The sequence below is a fragment of the Saimiri boliviensis genome, chromosome 11, assembly GCF_048565385.1.
Source record: "Saimiri boliviensis isolate mSaiBol1 chromosome 11, mSaiBol1.pri, whole genome shotgun sequence".
Lineage (NCBI taxonomy): Eukaryota > Metazoa > Chordata > Mammalia > Primates > Cebidae > Saimiri > Saimiri boliviensis.
In genome coordinates this window covers 26629470-26643835 of record NC_133459.1, presented here as the reverse complement: position 1 = coordinate 26643835, position 14366 = coordinate 26629470, and the positions used below count along the sequence as shown (strand labels likewise).

The window sequence follows — 14366 nt, the reverse complement described above, 5'->3', positions numbered from 1 at the left end:
CAGGGGACCCCCTGATCCAGCCCAGCCAAGTCTGCAGACCAACAGACCTTCGCTTGGCAGGCTTCAAACGGCCTAGTTTTACGTTTGAGGCGCCCAGAGGCCCAAGAAAGCTAAGAGGGCGAGAGCCCAAGCTAGGACTTCGATCCCTCACACCAGCATTGTTGCAAAACAAAGTAACGAAACGCAAAGGCACATTCTCATCCCTAAGTGCAGGACTTTGCAACAATGCGTGCGCCTGGATCGGGAGATACACGGAGGGCACTGGGAGGCTGAGTTCACGCCAACGACCCGAGTGGGGGGAGGGGAGGGCGTTCGGTTCCAGCGAATGCGTTAACCTCATTTCCATACGAAAAGGAATACAGGCCTGGCGCAGTGGCTCAGGCCTGTAATCCCAACACTTTGGGAGGCCCAGACAGGCAGCTCACCTGAAGTCAGGAGTTCGAGACCAGCCTCACCAAGATAGCAAAACCCCGCCTCTACTAAAAATACAAATTAGTTGGGCGTGGTGGCACGCGCCTGTAATCCCGGCTACTAGGGAGGCTGAGGCAGGAGAATCGCTTGAACCCGGGAGGTGGAGGTTGCAGTAAGCCGAGATCGCACCACTGCACCCTAGCCTGGGGGGTAGAGGGAGACTGTCTCAAAAGAAAGAAAAGAAAAAAGAAACGAAGATAAGGAATACAACACAGAATCAAACCGACGAGCTTTGTTTTGTGAATAAAACATAAAACACCAAAGAAATGTGCTTCTAAGAGGGGGGTCTTGGGACTTCATTTCTGTTTCTGGTTCGTTTTTGGAGGGTCTGGCTCTGTTGCCCAGGCTGGAGTGCACTGGCGCGATCACGGATCACTGCAGGCTCCTGGGGCTTCACTCCCTGATCCGTTGTCCTATTTAAGTTCACTCCGCAGGCGCGGAGGAAATGGCAGAAAGCCCAGCTCTGGATGGCCCTGGGCGCTATCCCCGTTACCCATTACCAGGAGGAAGGTGAGCCCGGTGGGTCACAGCGCTAGTGAGCACAGGCCCAGCAGGGCCGCCAGTAGCAGCGGGAGCTGGGGCACGGGGTCGGCGCCCGAGGCATACAGGCAGGCAGTGTAGGCATCGAAGTCCATCTGGCGCATGGCACACACATGCTGCGTGCTGCAGGCCTCATCGCAGATCCCAGCATCGTAGCTGACCGAGTTGTAGGCATAGTAGCGCTGCAGTGCGCCCTGGTCGCCGGCAATGCGATCCAGCGCTGCCTCCATGGAGCGGGCGCTGGCGTCCGGCACCCCGAAGGCCTCGGTCAGCCGGTACTCAAGCTCCCAGCGCGGCTTCCCCAGAGCATTCGCCTGGCTCAGGTTCATAAAGTAAGTCACCATGTCCTGGAGAAAGGGGGCGGGGCGGGCCGGCTGTGAGCAGCTGTCTGCTTCCATCCCCGTCCTGCACCTCACATTTGCCCCCATGTTCTTCAAAGCAGTGATCATGACCACTACAAGTTACTGAGCATTTAGCTGCGCACCCAGTGTTTCACAAATGAGGAAACTGAGGCCTAAAGAGGTTAACTCACTTGGCCAGGGTCATATAGGTATTCAGTGGCAGAGGCAGGATTGGAATCCAGGTTGTTTACCCCCAGCCTGTGCATTTCCTGTCCCACCACGATAGGGGACACGCAGAAGATGCTCAGTAAATATTTACATAATGAATAGATAAAAGCAATGTAAAAGACTGGCATGAGGCCGGGCGCGGTGGCTCAAGCCTGTAATCCCAGCACTTTGGGAGGCCGAGGCGGGTGGATCACGAGGTCAAGAGATCGAGACCATCCTGATCAACATGGTGAAACCCCGTCTCTACTAAAAATACAAAAAACAGCTGGGCATGGTGGCGCGTGCCTGTAATCCCAGCTACTTAGGAGGCTGAGGCAGGAGAATTGCCTGAGCCCAGGAGGCGGAGGTTGCGGTGAGCCGAGATCGCGCCATTGCACTCCAGCCTGGGCAACAAGAGCGAAACTCCGTCTCATAAAAAAAAAAAAAAAAAAAAAAAAAAAAAAAAAGACTGGCATGAAGCATGAGAGGCTGAGAGAGGTTATGAACTGTAGACCCCCCGGGCCCAGGTGCATGTTCACGGCTAGACTCTGCAGGGTTCATCAGTCCAACAGATTCCAGGTACATTTATGAACCTGCTTCAGGCCACTGCAGGTGGGATAAGAGGAGCCACCCGTGTGAATGGCTACTCTGGGCCAGGCACATTCCATTATTTCATGTAGTCTTCCCCAAACCCCGTGAGCTTCTGTGACTCCCATTTTACAGATGAAGCAAGTGAGGCACAGAGGTCAAAAGCTCAAAAAGCTTGTGAGTGGTGGAGCCAGGATTCAACCTCAGGGCTGACTCCCTCCCTGAGAAGAATGTAGGGCCTGTTTGAGGGTGGGGGTTGGGGCCCCTCAGCCTGCCATTCCCTTGCTCAGACCCTCGGAGTGCCCATGTGGACAACAGGCCTCCCTTAAAACCCCTCGGATCTCTTCTTAATCTACATTTACTAGACTCAAGGACCTGGGTTAGCTCATCCAGGCCCTGGCTCGAAATGTCCTCACCACTCCCAGATCACCTCTCTATCCTCAGCTCTTCAGGCTCCAACTTGCCTCCTCCCTGGCCACTTTCGCTTGATGCCATTTAGCTATCCCAAAGTTGACAGGTCTAAAACCAGACCTCTGACTGACCTTCTGAAGCCTGATCCCCCTGCCACTGATTTTAGTAACCAGCAGCCACGGCCTTTCCATGGCACAGGCCAAAGCCTTGGAAGCCTCCTGTATTCATCCCTTTCTCTCACTGCCCACATCCACTCTAGCAGCAAACCTGCCTCCAAAATTCATCCAGGTCCTGGCACTTCGCACCACCCACTGCCTCCACCCTGGCCAAGCCACCATCCTGTCAGCTGGGGTGTGTCCTTCCCTCCTAAGTGCCTCACTGCTTCCCTGCCTACCCCTACAGCCTGCTCCCTGCGTGGCGGACGTGATGATTCTGTAAAATTATAAGTCACAGAGCTTCATTCTTCTGCACCAAATCCTCCAAATCCAGAGTCCTCATTGTGGCCTGCATGATCTGACCTCCTTTCCCACTCTCCTCTGTGCCTCCCACTCTGACCACCTGGTCTCCATGCTCTTCCCCTGACCCGCCAAGCACATGCCCACCCTGCGGCCTTTGACTTGCTGTTCCCTCCTCCTCCTCCAGATACCCACATGACTCACTCCCTCAATACACTCAGAACTCAAATGGCACCTTATGTGGACACTTTCCCCTGCCCACCTACCTAACACAATACACACCACCTACAGCTGTCACTGTTTTGATTTTCTGCTTAGCCCTTCTGTCTGTGCCATAATTAATTTTACATATTTATTGTTCCTCTCCTGTAAGATGTCAGGTTCAAGAGAGGGGTGACTTTGCTGTGTACATTTACACATCTCCTGAGATTAGAAAAGGGCCTGGCACATGGTGCAGACTTAATGCATTTTGTTGGCTAAATAAAGGAATACTTTTTTTCATCTCAACAACCACAAGTTCATCCTAAGAGGTGAGGGATTGTTCGATGAATTAGGGCCTGCAGCCTTGTCTGTGTATGGAAAAGGTGGACAATGGGCCTGAGGTCAGACTGTGGGAAGCCTTGAGTACTACACCAAAGAGACACAACTTTACCTTGAGGGCACTGGGGAGCCATTGAAGGTTTTTGAGCAGGACAGAAACAAGATGAAAGTGGTGCTATAGAAGATTCGTTTCTTCTATCGTGTGTAGCAGATGGGCCATAGCAGGGCAGGGCCGGAGGCAGGGAGACCAGGTATGAGGCTGTGACAGTCATCAGGGGAAAAGGAGACTTGGGAAAACAGTGCCCTGACTTGGTGGCAGGTGCCTCCAGGGTTCTGACCCTGAGCTGGAGAAGGGTGGAAGGAAATCGACCTTCCTGAGGCTCAGTGGTCAGGGGAGGGTGGAAAAGCTGAGAGTTAGGGAAGGCAGTGATACGTTTAAGCCCCTCCAGCCCTCCTCCTCTGGCCTCCACAGGACCACTGACCTTCAGGCTCAGTGTGGTTCGGTCATATTCGAATACCCGGATGGCTGGATTGTTGGCCCCATTGACCACTCCAGGTAATGTGGTTTTCCATGGGGTGACTCCAGGTGTGATGAACATGGTGCTTATGGGGGACCCTGTCAGGAGAGAGACAGCAGGACTGAGAGGGTCTGGGGAGAGAAGGAGGGACAGAGCTGCCAGTTGCCCTCCAGGCTAAATACCTGCGTCATCATAGAGCATCCGAAAGCTGTCGGTGTGGTGGTGCCCAAAGAACTGCCCTGATATGACGCGATGATGCTTCCGCACCACCTTCAGGTACTTCTCGTTGAAGCCCTGCCGGAACCATGCCTTGTTTTCCGTCTTTTCGAAGAACCCCGGGGGCACATGGCCAACAAGGTACACCTACAAGAGGGGGTTTCAGAAGGGGCTCACAGATACTCTCTCCAGCCCCTCATTTCTGCTTCTTAAAACGTGCAAATCACCTCAAAGGCAGGTAGATGTGCTCAAATGTGTCTCCTCCCCAACGGCCTCCTGGATTCCATCTCCCTGTGCCCAGCAAGGAATGCGCTATATACCTTCCCAACTCTGTGCCTGCCACCTAGAGAACCCTTCTCCTTTTCACTTCTGTAAATCCTCCCCATACTTAAAAACCTAATTCAAAGAGCACCTCCTCCATGAAGCCTTCCAAATCCTTCAAAAACTACTCTTCTCTTGGAGAGCCTGAGCACTGCAATGAGACCGTTCTTGCATGGCCGTGTGGCATATGCTACATGGTAATGTGCATTCGTGTCTTACATTTCTTGAGTCACTCAGCTGACAACACCCGGGCACTTGGCCACCATGGCAGTTAGAACAGGGCACAGGGTTAAGTGCATGGGTTTTGGATTCAGACTGTGGCTTAGACTAGCTGTGTGTCATCTCTCTGAGCTGCTCTCTTCTCATCTGGAATAGCACCTAGCTGGTGGGGTTTTGAGAGCAATGGACTCATTCCTGAGCCAGGGTTTCCGTAGTTCTGCTAGCTGAGATCATCTGTATAACATCCTAAGCAACGTGCCCAATGTTGTCACGGGCACCAGCTGTAATATCCTCCTGGCATGGGCTGATCAGTGCAAGGACTCAAGCAAATGAGACACTGGGCCAGTCCTTGAGGAGCTGTCAGGCCAGCAGACTAGCTGGATACGCTCAAGGGCAGTGCACCCCCTGGAGGCCTGGCACACAGTACGGACTGCAGCAGTGCACGTGGTAGCAGTGTAAAGAGCACTGGACTTGAAGTCTGAAGGCTGGTATTCCAATCTGGACTTTATCACTTATTATGTGATTTGGGACTGTCACCACTCTTTATGAGCCTCAGGGTCCTCATCTGCAGTGGGCTCTGGATCCCAACCCACAGAGCTGTGGTGAGGATAGAGGAAGCCCTCTGCTGGTGCTGGGCTGATAAAGGACCCTCTAGGATTGGGCATCTTTGGGTGGGTGGGTGAGTCTGTGCCAAGCAGGAGACTTGTGCAGGAAATAACCCCAGAGGAGAAAAGAAAGAAGCAGGAGCTCTTACCATGTCCCCAACTTTGGATGCATTGGTCAACACATCTTCCAGCCACTGGAACTGCTGGCCGGGGTCCGCCATGTCTGCTGTCTGCGTGTTGCTGGTGTAGTATAGATTGGTGTTGAGGACGACGATTCGCCCAGACCCACTGGGACCTGGCAGCTTCTCAGAGTAGAAGGCACCTAGGATGTCACAGCCAGGGACAATATGGAGGAGCCCCCCCCCGCCCAGTCAGACAGATGTCTGCTCCTTCCGCCTCACTGTCCCACTTTCTTCTTCCATTGTATCTTTCCCTTCCTTCTTCCCCATAGGCGGGACATTGATCTGGAAGACCAGAGGCTCTGGAACCAGGAGACCTGGATTCAAATCCTGGCTCTGGAACTCCTTCACTCTGCAACTTGGGAAAGTAACTTCACCTCTCTATGCCTCGGTTTCCTTATCTGTATAGTGAGAATAACAGTGACGTGTGTTTGCCCGTTCAGATCCACTGTCAACCCTTCACCACTCAGCTGTCTTTTCCAAGAGCTGATCTACATCGACTAAATCAACAGGCTTCTGTGCCACAGGCTTCTGGTTGGCTTTGACCACTGGGGAGTTCCAACAGAGGAGACCAAGGAAAGGGAAGAGTACAGTCAGAGTCACCTTGTGCTGGCTGTGTTTCTGGACCGGTCATTCTCAACCAGGTACTTCTGGTGCCAGGGAACACTGGGCAATGTCTGAGACATTTTTGGTTGTCACAACCGGGGGTGTTCCTGGGGCTGTCACTTTAGCGGGTGTTTGCAACATTCTGCAACGCACTTGGCAGTCCTCGGTGACAAAATCACCCAGCCCACGATGTTGGTGGTGGCAAGGTTCAAACCTGCTGGAAGTGAAACCACTCCTTCTAAGGGCTGTTGTGTGTTGTGAAGTGTCTAGGACTAGGCTGAGGGTACTGCATGACACACAATATATGCACAATAAATATGGACTTAAGAGCATCCTTAGTGCCCGGGCATTTAGAGCAAGGGCTTTGGAGTTAGTTCTGGATTCTGCTCCCAAGACTGCCTTTTCTAAGCTGTATCCGCCTGGCCTCCTTCTCTGTAAATTGGGGATGAAATCAGTACTTATTTTAAGGTGTCGCGAAGACAAAGATCAGACTCTGGCATACAGTAAGATAGTAACAAATGGTGTTAGTACCTTTTTTGAAGAGAGCAACGGACTCGTTACTAAGCCAGGGTTTCCATAGTTCTGCTATCTGATTGTAGATCTTGTTACTTCCAACTGGAAACTGGTTTTTGGGGTGAAAATCGTGATTTCCTAAAGCAGCATAGACGTTAGTATCTGGGAAGAAATGGGGAAATATCAAAATATATATGCAAAAGCACTCGGAGTTGTTCATCATTTTCTGTTGGCCACTGGCCATCAGAGCTCAGGGGGAAGAGCTATAGCACAGATGAGGGAGAAGACACAGATAAGAAACCCACATTTGATACAATCTGGCTGAACTTTGCTTAGACTTTGGGAGGAAGAGCAGTGAGTGCTTTGATCGCAATCCCTACACCCATTCCCAGCAGAAAGTGTCCTGGTTAGAAGGGAGGCAGCAAATGATGAGAAAGGGAAAACTAGGTCTAAATGATTCTGATCATTCTCAGCCACTTGGTAATTTAGTGTTCCCAATTCTTGCCGATTCCAGATCCATCTTACTGTCAGGGAAGGGGTCTGCTTCACTCTGAGAGGCCTTAGGAGTTTCACTCATTCATGCAGCCGCAAATGTTTTATTGAGCACCTACTATGAGCCAATGCATAGAGCTGGAAACCAGGCTTCCAGCCCCAGAGGTCTTACAGTTCGATAGGGTTGACAGGTATTGAGCAGAGGTGTAAGAGATGTCACAAAAAAGGAATGGCCACTTGTTATAGGAGTGATAACAGAGGGCAGAAGTGGGTTTGGGGAGGCCTCCCTGAGGAAGGGGCCAGTGAATGAGTCCTGGAGGTGTAAGGGCACCCATTAGACTCATTTCCTCCACATAAACAGCCTCATTCCTGCTTTTATTTTATGCTCTGTGTCTGGCACCTAGTTGGTGCTCAATAAATATTTGACAATGGGCCGGGCGCGGTGGCTCAAGCCTGTAATCCCAGCACTTTGGGAGGCCGAGGCGGGTGGATCACGAGGTCAAGAGATCGAGACCATCCTGGTCAACATGGTGAAACCCCATCTCTACTAAAAACACAAAAAATTAGCTGGGCATGGTGGCGGGTGCCTGTAATCCCAGCTACTCAGGAGGCTGAGGCAGGAGAATTGCCTGAACCCAGGAGGCGGAGGTTGCGGTGAGCCGAGATCGCGCCACTGCACTCCAGCCTGGGTAACAAGAGCGAAACTCCATCTCAAAAAAAAAAAAAAAAAAAAAAATATTTGACAATGAACAACAACTCCTCTTGGGTTCAGAACAGGGCAGTACCCTTATATGAGCTTGGTCTATTCTAGGGAGTGACCCGCAGTAATGAGGGAGGCTGGAGCCTACCATTCTGGTTGGGAAATAATTCTAACTTCCCACTTTGCCCTGTGTAGCCTACGAGACCTGGGAATGCTGAGAACTCTGCCAAAGTAGGAGGTTGTCAAATGCATCACTGTAACTGCCTAGAAAAAACCTCACCTCTCAAAGTAAATGCCAGCAGCCGTTAAGAATCCATTTAAGGCCAGGCGCGGTGGTTCCTACCTGTAATCCCAGCACTTTGGGAGGCCAAGGCGGATGGATCATGAGGTCAGGACTTCAAGGCCAGCCTGACCAATATGGTAAAACCCCGTCTCTACTAAAAATACAAAAATTGGCTGGGCATGGTGTTGCGTGCCTATAGTCCCAGCTACTCAGGAGGCTGAGGCAGGAGAACCGCTTGAACCTGGGAGATGTGGAGGTTGCAGCGGGCCAAGATCTTGCCACTGCACTCCAGCCTGGGTGACAGAACAAGACTCTGTCTCAGAAAAAAAGAATCTATTTAAGATCAAACAAACAAACAAACAAACAAAAAACACAAATCCCTGAATCCCAAGGGCAAGTGAGAAGGGAAGGACTCGCTCCTGTGTTTTTAATTCTGTGTGCCCAGCACCTTGCAAACATAAGCTCCATGAGGGTATGACCTTGTATCTTGTTCATTGCCATGTATTCTACTCCTGGAATGGTGTCTCACCCATAGTAGATGCTCAATAACTATTTGTTGATTGACTAAATGAGTGAATGAATTACCTTATTCAATCCTCATAACAACCCTATGGACAGGTACCATTATTTTCCATTTTCACAAGGAGAAGACTGAGTCTTTATGAAATTACCCAGCTAAACCATAGCAGAGCTAGAATTGGGCCCTGCATGACAGTGTCTTGCTCTGTTGCCCAGGCTGCAGTACAGTGGTATGATCATAGCTCACTGTAACCTCACACTCCTGGGCTCAAGTGATCCTCCTGCCTCCCAAGTGGGCAGCCTCCCAAGTAGCTAAAACTACAGACATACACCACCACACTGGCTATTTTTTTTATTTTTTGTAGAGGCAGGGTCTTGCTGTTTTGTCCAGGCCAGTCTCAAATTCCTGACCTCAAGCAGTCCTCCAGCCTTATCCTCTCAAAGTGCTGGGTTTACAGGCATGAGTCACTGCAGCTGGCCCAGGGCCCTGGATTTGTTTGTCTTGCATGCCTGTGTTGTCAACCACTTGGCTGTGCTGGCGAGGTGAGGACCGGTGTTCACAGCCAACTCTGGTGGGTAAAGTCGAACACGGCAGGAAGAACATATGATGTGGAACCCCGAATCTCGAGTTTCAGTCCCTTCCTCTTCTCAGGCCACTTACTCAACCACTTGGCTCAACTTACTCAGGCCACTCACACAAGGCTCAACGTACTCAGGCCACTTCTCAGGCCTCTGTATTTCAGTTTAATTATCTATAAAATGGGAGTGTTCTCTTTGACTTCTGTTTTTGCAATTCTCAACTAGATAATACCTGCATTTCATCTCTTCCAATTTGTTCTCGTATTACCATCTCTAAAAGTGAGGTGTGGCCATGAGAAAGCGCTGTGTCAGATTATAATTGGTAGCTGTTTTTTCTTAGTTATACATAACAATGCATCTTTCAGCCAATGGCATCTCGGATATTAGGAAATTCCATAAATGTGTAAGTGTGGTAGAAAATACAAAGTCTTGTCATTTACATTTGCGTGTTAAATCATAGGCAATAGGCCAGGCATGGTGGCTCATGCCTGTAATCCCTACACTTTGAGAGGCTGAGGTGAATTACCTGAGCCTAGTTTTCAAGACCAGCCTAGGCAACACAGGAAGACCCCCATCTCTACAAAAAAAAAAAACAAAAAAAAACAAAAAAAAACAAAAATAAGCTGGGCACAGTGGCTCACGCCTGTAATCCCAGCATTTTGGGAGGCAGAGGCGGGCAGATCACTTGAGGTCAGGACTTTTAGGGCAGCATGGCCAAGAGAGTGAAACACTGTCTCTACTACAAATACAAAAATTAGCTGGCCATGGTGGCAGGTCCAGCTACTCGGGAGGCCGAGGCAGGAGAATCGCTTGAACCCATGGGGTTGGAGGTTGCGGTGAGCTGAGATCACACCACTGCACTTTAGCCTGGGTGACAGAGCAAGACTCAGTCTTAAAAAAAAAATGAAAATAAAAATAATTAGCAGAGTGCCGTGGCGTGTGCCTGTAATCCCAACTGCTTAGGAGGGTGAGATGGAAGGATCGCTTGAGTATGGGAGGTGGAGGCAGCAGTGAGTCTTATCATGCCACCGCACTCCAGCATGGGTGACAGCAAGACCTTGTCTCAAAAAACAACACATAGTTAATAAAGCATTTTCTTATCCATTATTTGACTTGTGTTCCAGAAACCCCATGTGAAGCAAAGGAGAGGTACTTCCAGTTGGATCTGAGTCTGAGTCCTTCCCTAGGAACTGACTAGCTCAGAGCCACAGGTTCCTTTTCTATACATTGAGAATAATAGTGCCTGCTGTTGGCGGTGGGGAATGTCTTGGCTTGACCCTAACTAGTGACCCCTGCTGGAAGACGAAGGAAACCAAGCAGACTGAGTTGGGTTGGGTTGGGGTAGATAAACTAGAAGCATCCAGGCATCTCTTTGCCTCGATTGACTTGTGTTGAGGGAAGGAAGCGGTGGGAACAGACAGTAAAGACAGTGCTCATACCAGGATTTGGGTCCCTTAAGTAAATGTGACCTTCACTAGTTCACTTAGCCCCAAGGCTCACTTGCCTAATCAGAAAAATTGAGGTCACAGTGCTTCCCCCAAGGATTAATAGTGACAGTGAAGGAGCTAAGGTTTGAAAACTCTTGGCCGGGCATGGTGGCTCATGCCTGTAATCCAAGCACTTTGGAGGCCAAGGTGGGTGGATCACCTGAGGTCAGGAGTTCAAGACCAGCCTGACCAACATAGTGAAACCCTGTCTTTAAAAAAAAAAAAAAGAAAAGAAAATTATTAGAGCCAGCCTGACCTTTTGCACTTGATACAGAGTGACTGCTGCTGCTGCCATTATTTATTTTGATTATTACTCCATAGCTGTGTCCTGGGGATGCATGATGAAGATCTTTAGAGGGAGCAGCTGTCCCAGAACCCAAAGGAGGTGGGTGTGTGTGTAGGGGGCCTGGGCTGCTTTCTCAGGTGCCCAGTTGGCAGCCTGGCAGCCTGATTTAGCCTCCAGGATGTTGTTTTGGTGCAGCCCGCTGTAAAACATTTGCAAGGGCTGGGCCGGGCGCGGTGGCTCAAGCCTGTAATCCCAGCACTTTGGGAGGCCGAGGCGGGTGGATCACGAGGTTGAGAAATCGAGACCGTCCTGGTCAACATAGTGAAACCCCGTCTCTACTAAAAATACTAAAAAAAAAATTAGCTGGGCATGGTGGCGTGTGCCTGTAATCCCAGCCACTCAGGAGGCTGAGGCAGGAGAATTGCCTGAACCCAGGAGACGGAGGTTGTGGTGAGCCGAGATCGTGCCATTGCACTCCAGCCTGGGTAACAAGAGGGAAACTCTGTCTCAAAAAAAAAAAAACATTTGCAAGGACCATTAGATTGAGGCATGCAGATCCCATAGACCCTGTAGGGCTGCTGCCTCACTCACCCCCAGTCCCTGCTGCCTGCTTTGCCAGGCTCTGAAGGCCTTGGAAGCAACCAGAAACAGCACCTTGGCTGGAAATTACCATTTCCCGGAGGTCCTGGCAGCCAGGACAGTTTGAGGGCGATGGATGCCAACTCCAGAGCCAGAGCAGGATACAAGGGCGGTGTGTGAGACTTACACAGGGGTGACCCCTGTGTGCAACTCTAGACACCTGGAGAATGGTTCATGAGGCTGGTGATAAACAGGCAGAAGCAGAAGGCAGTGAAATGACAGGGATTTTCTTTCATAAGATTCTGTGTGTATACACAGGCCTGTGGGCTTGCAGGTTGCCTTTGGGCCTGTTTGGAAGGTGTGAAATGGTCACTGTGAAGACCTGGCCAACAGTCATCGCTGTCCATGGATGAAGGGCAGCTGGGACACTCGCTGCTGCTGTTGTCCCACCTGGGGTTCAGAGAACACTGTGGAGGGACCGATGGCACAGTCTTACCTGGAAAGACCTCTCTGATGAGCTTGGTCAGGCGTTCCACAATTTCTAGTACAGTTGCCTCTCCCAGTTTCTCGTCGGGCACGTGAGGTGTGTCATCGCTGCAAAACACCACCAAGCCAATTTGGGGCAGGTAACTCAGGAAGGGGCAGAAGAAAAGGAAAGGACAGTTCTGCAGTGAGAGGAAAACCTGTGGCCCTGGGCCTCAGATGTCCCCCTTGTGGGGGAATGGCCAGGCTAGAGTGGAGTCACATGGGACAGAGCTGAGACCTGGGCTTTGCCATTTTCCTGCTATGGGTCCCTTGACTGGTTGTTTAACCTCTCTGAGGCTCTATTATAAACTCATCTGTAATGTTGGGATAATACAGTTCTTACAGGGTGTTTGTGAGGTATCCATCAAGGGGGGAAATTTTTTTTAATTTTTAATTTTTTTTTTTTTTTTTTTTTTTTTTTGAGACGGAGTTTCGCTCTCGTTACCCAGGCTGGAGTGCAATGGCGCGATCTCGGCTCACCGCAACCTCCGCCTCCTGGGTTCAGGCAATTCTCCTGCCTCAGCCTCCTGAGTAGCTGGGATTACAGGCACGTGCCACCATGCCCAGCTAATTTTTAGTATTTTTAGTAGAGACGGGGTTTCACCATGTTGACCAGGATGGTCTCGATCTCTTGACCTCGTGATCCGCCCGCCTCGGCCTCCCAAAGTGCTGGGATTACAGGCTTGAGCCACCGCGCCCGGCCAATTTTTAAAATTTTTTAAAGACGGGGTTTCACCATGTTGGTCAGGCTGGTCTTGAACTCCCAACCTCAGGTGATCCGCCCACCTTGGCCTCCAAAGTGCTTGGATTACAGGCATGAGCCACTACACCCAGCCCAAGGTGGAAAATTATATACATAATATAGTGCAGTAAGAGTAGCTGCTAGGTTATAATGAATATTATTATTTAGAGAGGGAAGCTCTGGAGTGCCAGTCCCATCTGCAAACCCCAAGGGAGCTCACAGTTGAGAAGCCATCTCTGAATTCTGTTCCTTTCCCTAAGAGTTCAAGGGAACTTTAAGCTAGCTTCAGAGTGTAGGGTTCAGATCTTTTCCAGGACAGGTACAGAATCTGCCCCAGGACTACTGTGCCCCCCATGCCATGAATCTCAATTCTTGGGTCTACTTTAGACATGCTCGGCAAGAGGAGGAGAATGGTGGCAGATGGGGTGTAGGGATGGGGAGACAATCGAAATCCTGAGGCCTCTGCTGCCCCGGAACTCACCCAGGGAAGCTAACTAGCATCATAGTATTAGTGCTGCTGCTAGGAGCTCACACCGGCTGACTTTCTGCCAGGCACTTTCTGTGTGTTGTTGCTGTAGCCACTAATTTGTCCCCATTATAACCCTGCAGTGTAAGTTCTATTGTTAGATTAGGCCCATTAGACAGATAAAAAAACCAAGACACAGAAAAGATTAAGAATTGTGCCTGCCGGGCGCGGTGGCTCAAGCTTGTAATCTCAGCACTTTGGGAGGCTGAGGTGGGTGGATCACGAGGTCGAGAGATCGAGACCATCCTGGTCAACATGGTGAAACCCCGTCTCTACTAAAAATACAAAAAATTAGCTGGGCATGGTGGCACATGCCTGTAATCCCAGCTACTCAGGAGGCTGAGGCAGGAGAATTGCCTGAACCCAGGAGGCGGAGGTTGCGGTGAGCCGAGATCGCGCCATTGCACTCCAGCCTGGGTAACAAGAGCGAAAACTCCGTCTCAAAAAAAAAAAAAAAAAAAAAGAATTGTGCCTATCCTGAATCAAGCACCAGAGACAGGGGAGAAAAAAATTGTGCCTAAGTGTATACCACTAGAAAGTAGAGGGGTCATGATTTGAACCCAGTCAGCCTGGCCCACTGTGTCTCTGGGACCCACATTAGGGCAGCGAGAGGGCCTGTTTTGCCCTGAAAACTCCCTGGGGACAGGCCAGAAACTCAAAGACAGAAGGACAAAATTTCTTATTTTTTATTTCTAGATTGGAAGATCTAATTCAATCTGATAAAAAAATACACCTAATTTCTAATGACCATCCTCCAAGGGACTGCAGCTCTCTTAGAAGTCAAATTTGATTATAATTGAATAATTGTAAAGGGTCCTAGAGATCTTCTCATCCTATGCTATGTAACTCTTCAAGGTCTCAGAGATTTCCCAGGAAAAACATGTGCATCTGTTAAAGCACCATGAATTTCCCGAGGAA

The 14366-nt window shown here is 50.2% G+C and overlaps 1 protein-coding gene and 1 pseudogene across 7 annotated transcripts in view; both read right to left on the bottom strand.

Annotated features, from left to right (window-relative positions):
• Positions 1-14366, bottom strand: part of LOC120366114 (glyceraldehyde-3-phosphate dehydrogenase pseudogene) — a 448321-nt pseudogene that overhangs the window by 277029 nt on the left and 156926 nt on the right.
• The window catches only part of SMPDL3B (sphingomyelin phosphodiesterase acid like 3B), a 47713-nt gene continuing 33952 nt past the window's right edge, over positions 606-14366 (bottom strand). For 5 of the 7 annotated variants that reach the window (XM_074380358.1, XM_074380357.1, XM_074380360.1 and 2 more), the window contains 6 exons: positions 12152-12249; positions 6749-6892; positions 5582-5754; positions 4254-4434; positions 4036-4169; positions 609-1358 (listed from right to left, as the gene is read on the bottom strand). In XM_074380358.1, coding sequence (XP_074236459.1) covers positions 996-1358; positions 4036-4169; positions 4254-4434; positions 5582-5754; positions 6749-6892; positions 12152-12249 — 1093 coding nt within the window. In that variant the 3' untranslated portion in view covers positions 609-995. Of the gene's footprint in view, positions 1359-3665; positions 3898-4035; positions 4170-4253; positions 4435-5581; positions 5755-6214; positions 6337-6748; positions 6893-12151; positions 12250-14366 lie in introns of those variants that run through there. The other 2 variants (XM_074380361.1, XM_039473589.2) reach the window with 2 other exon arrangements.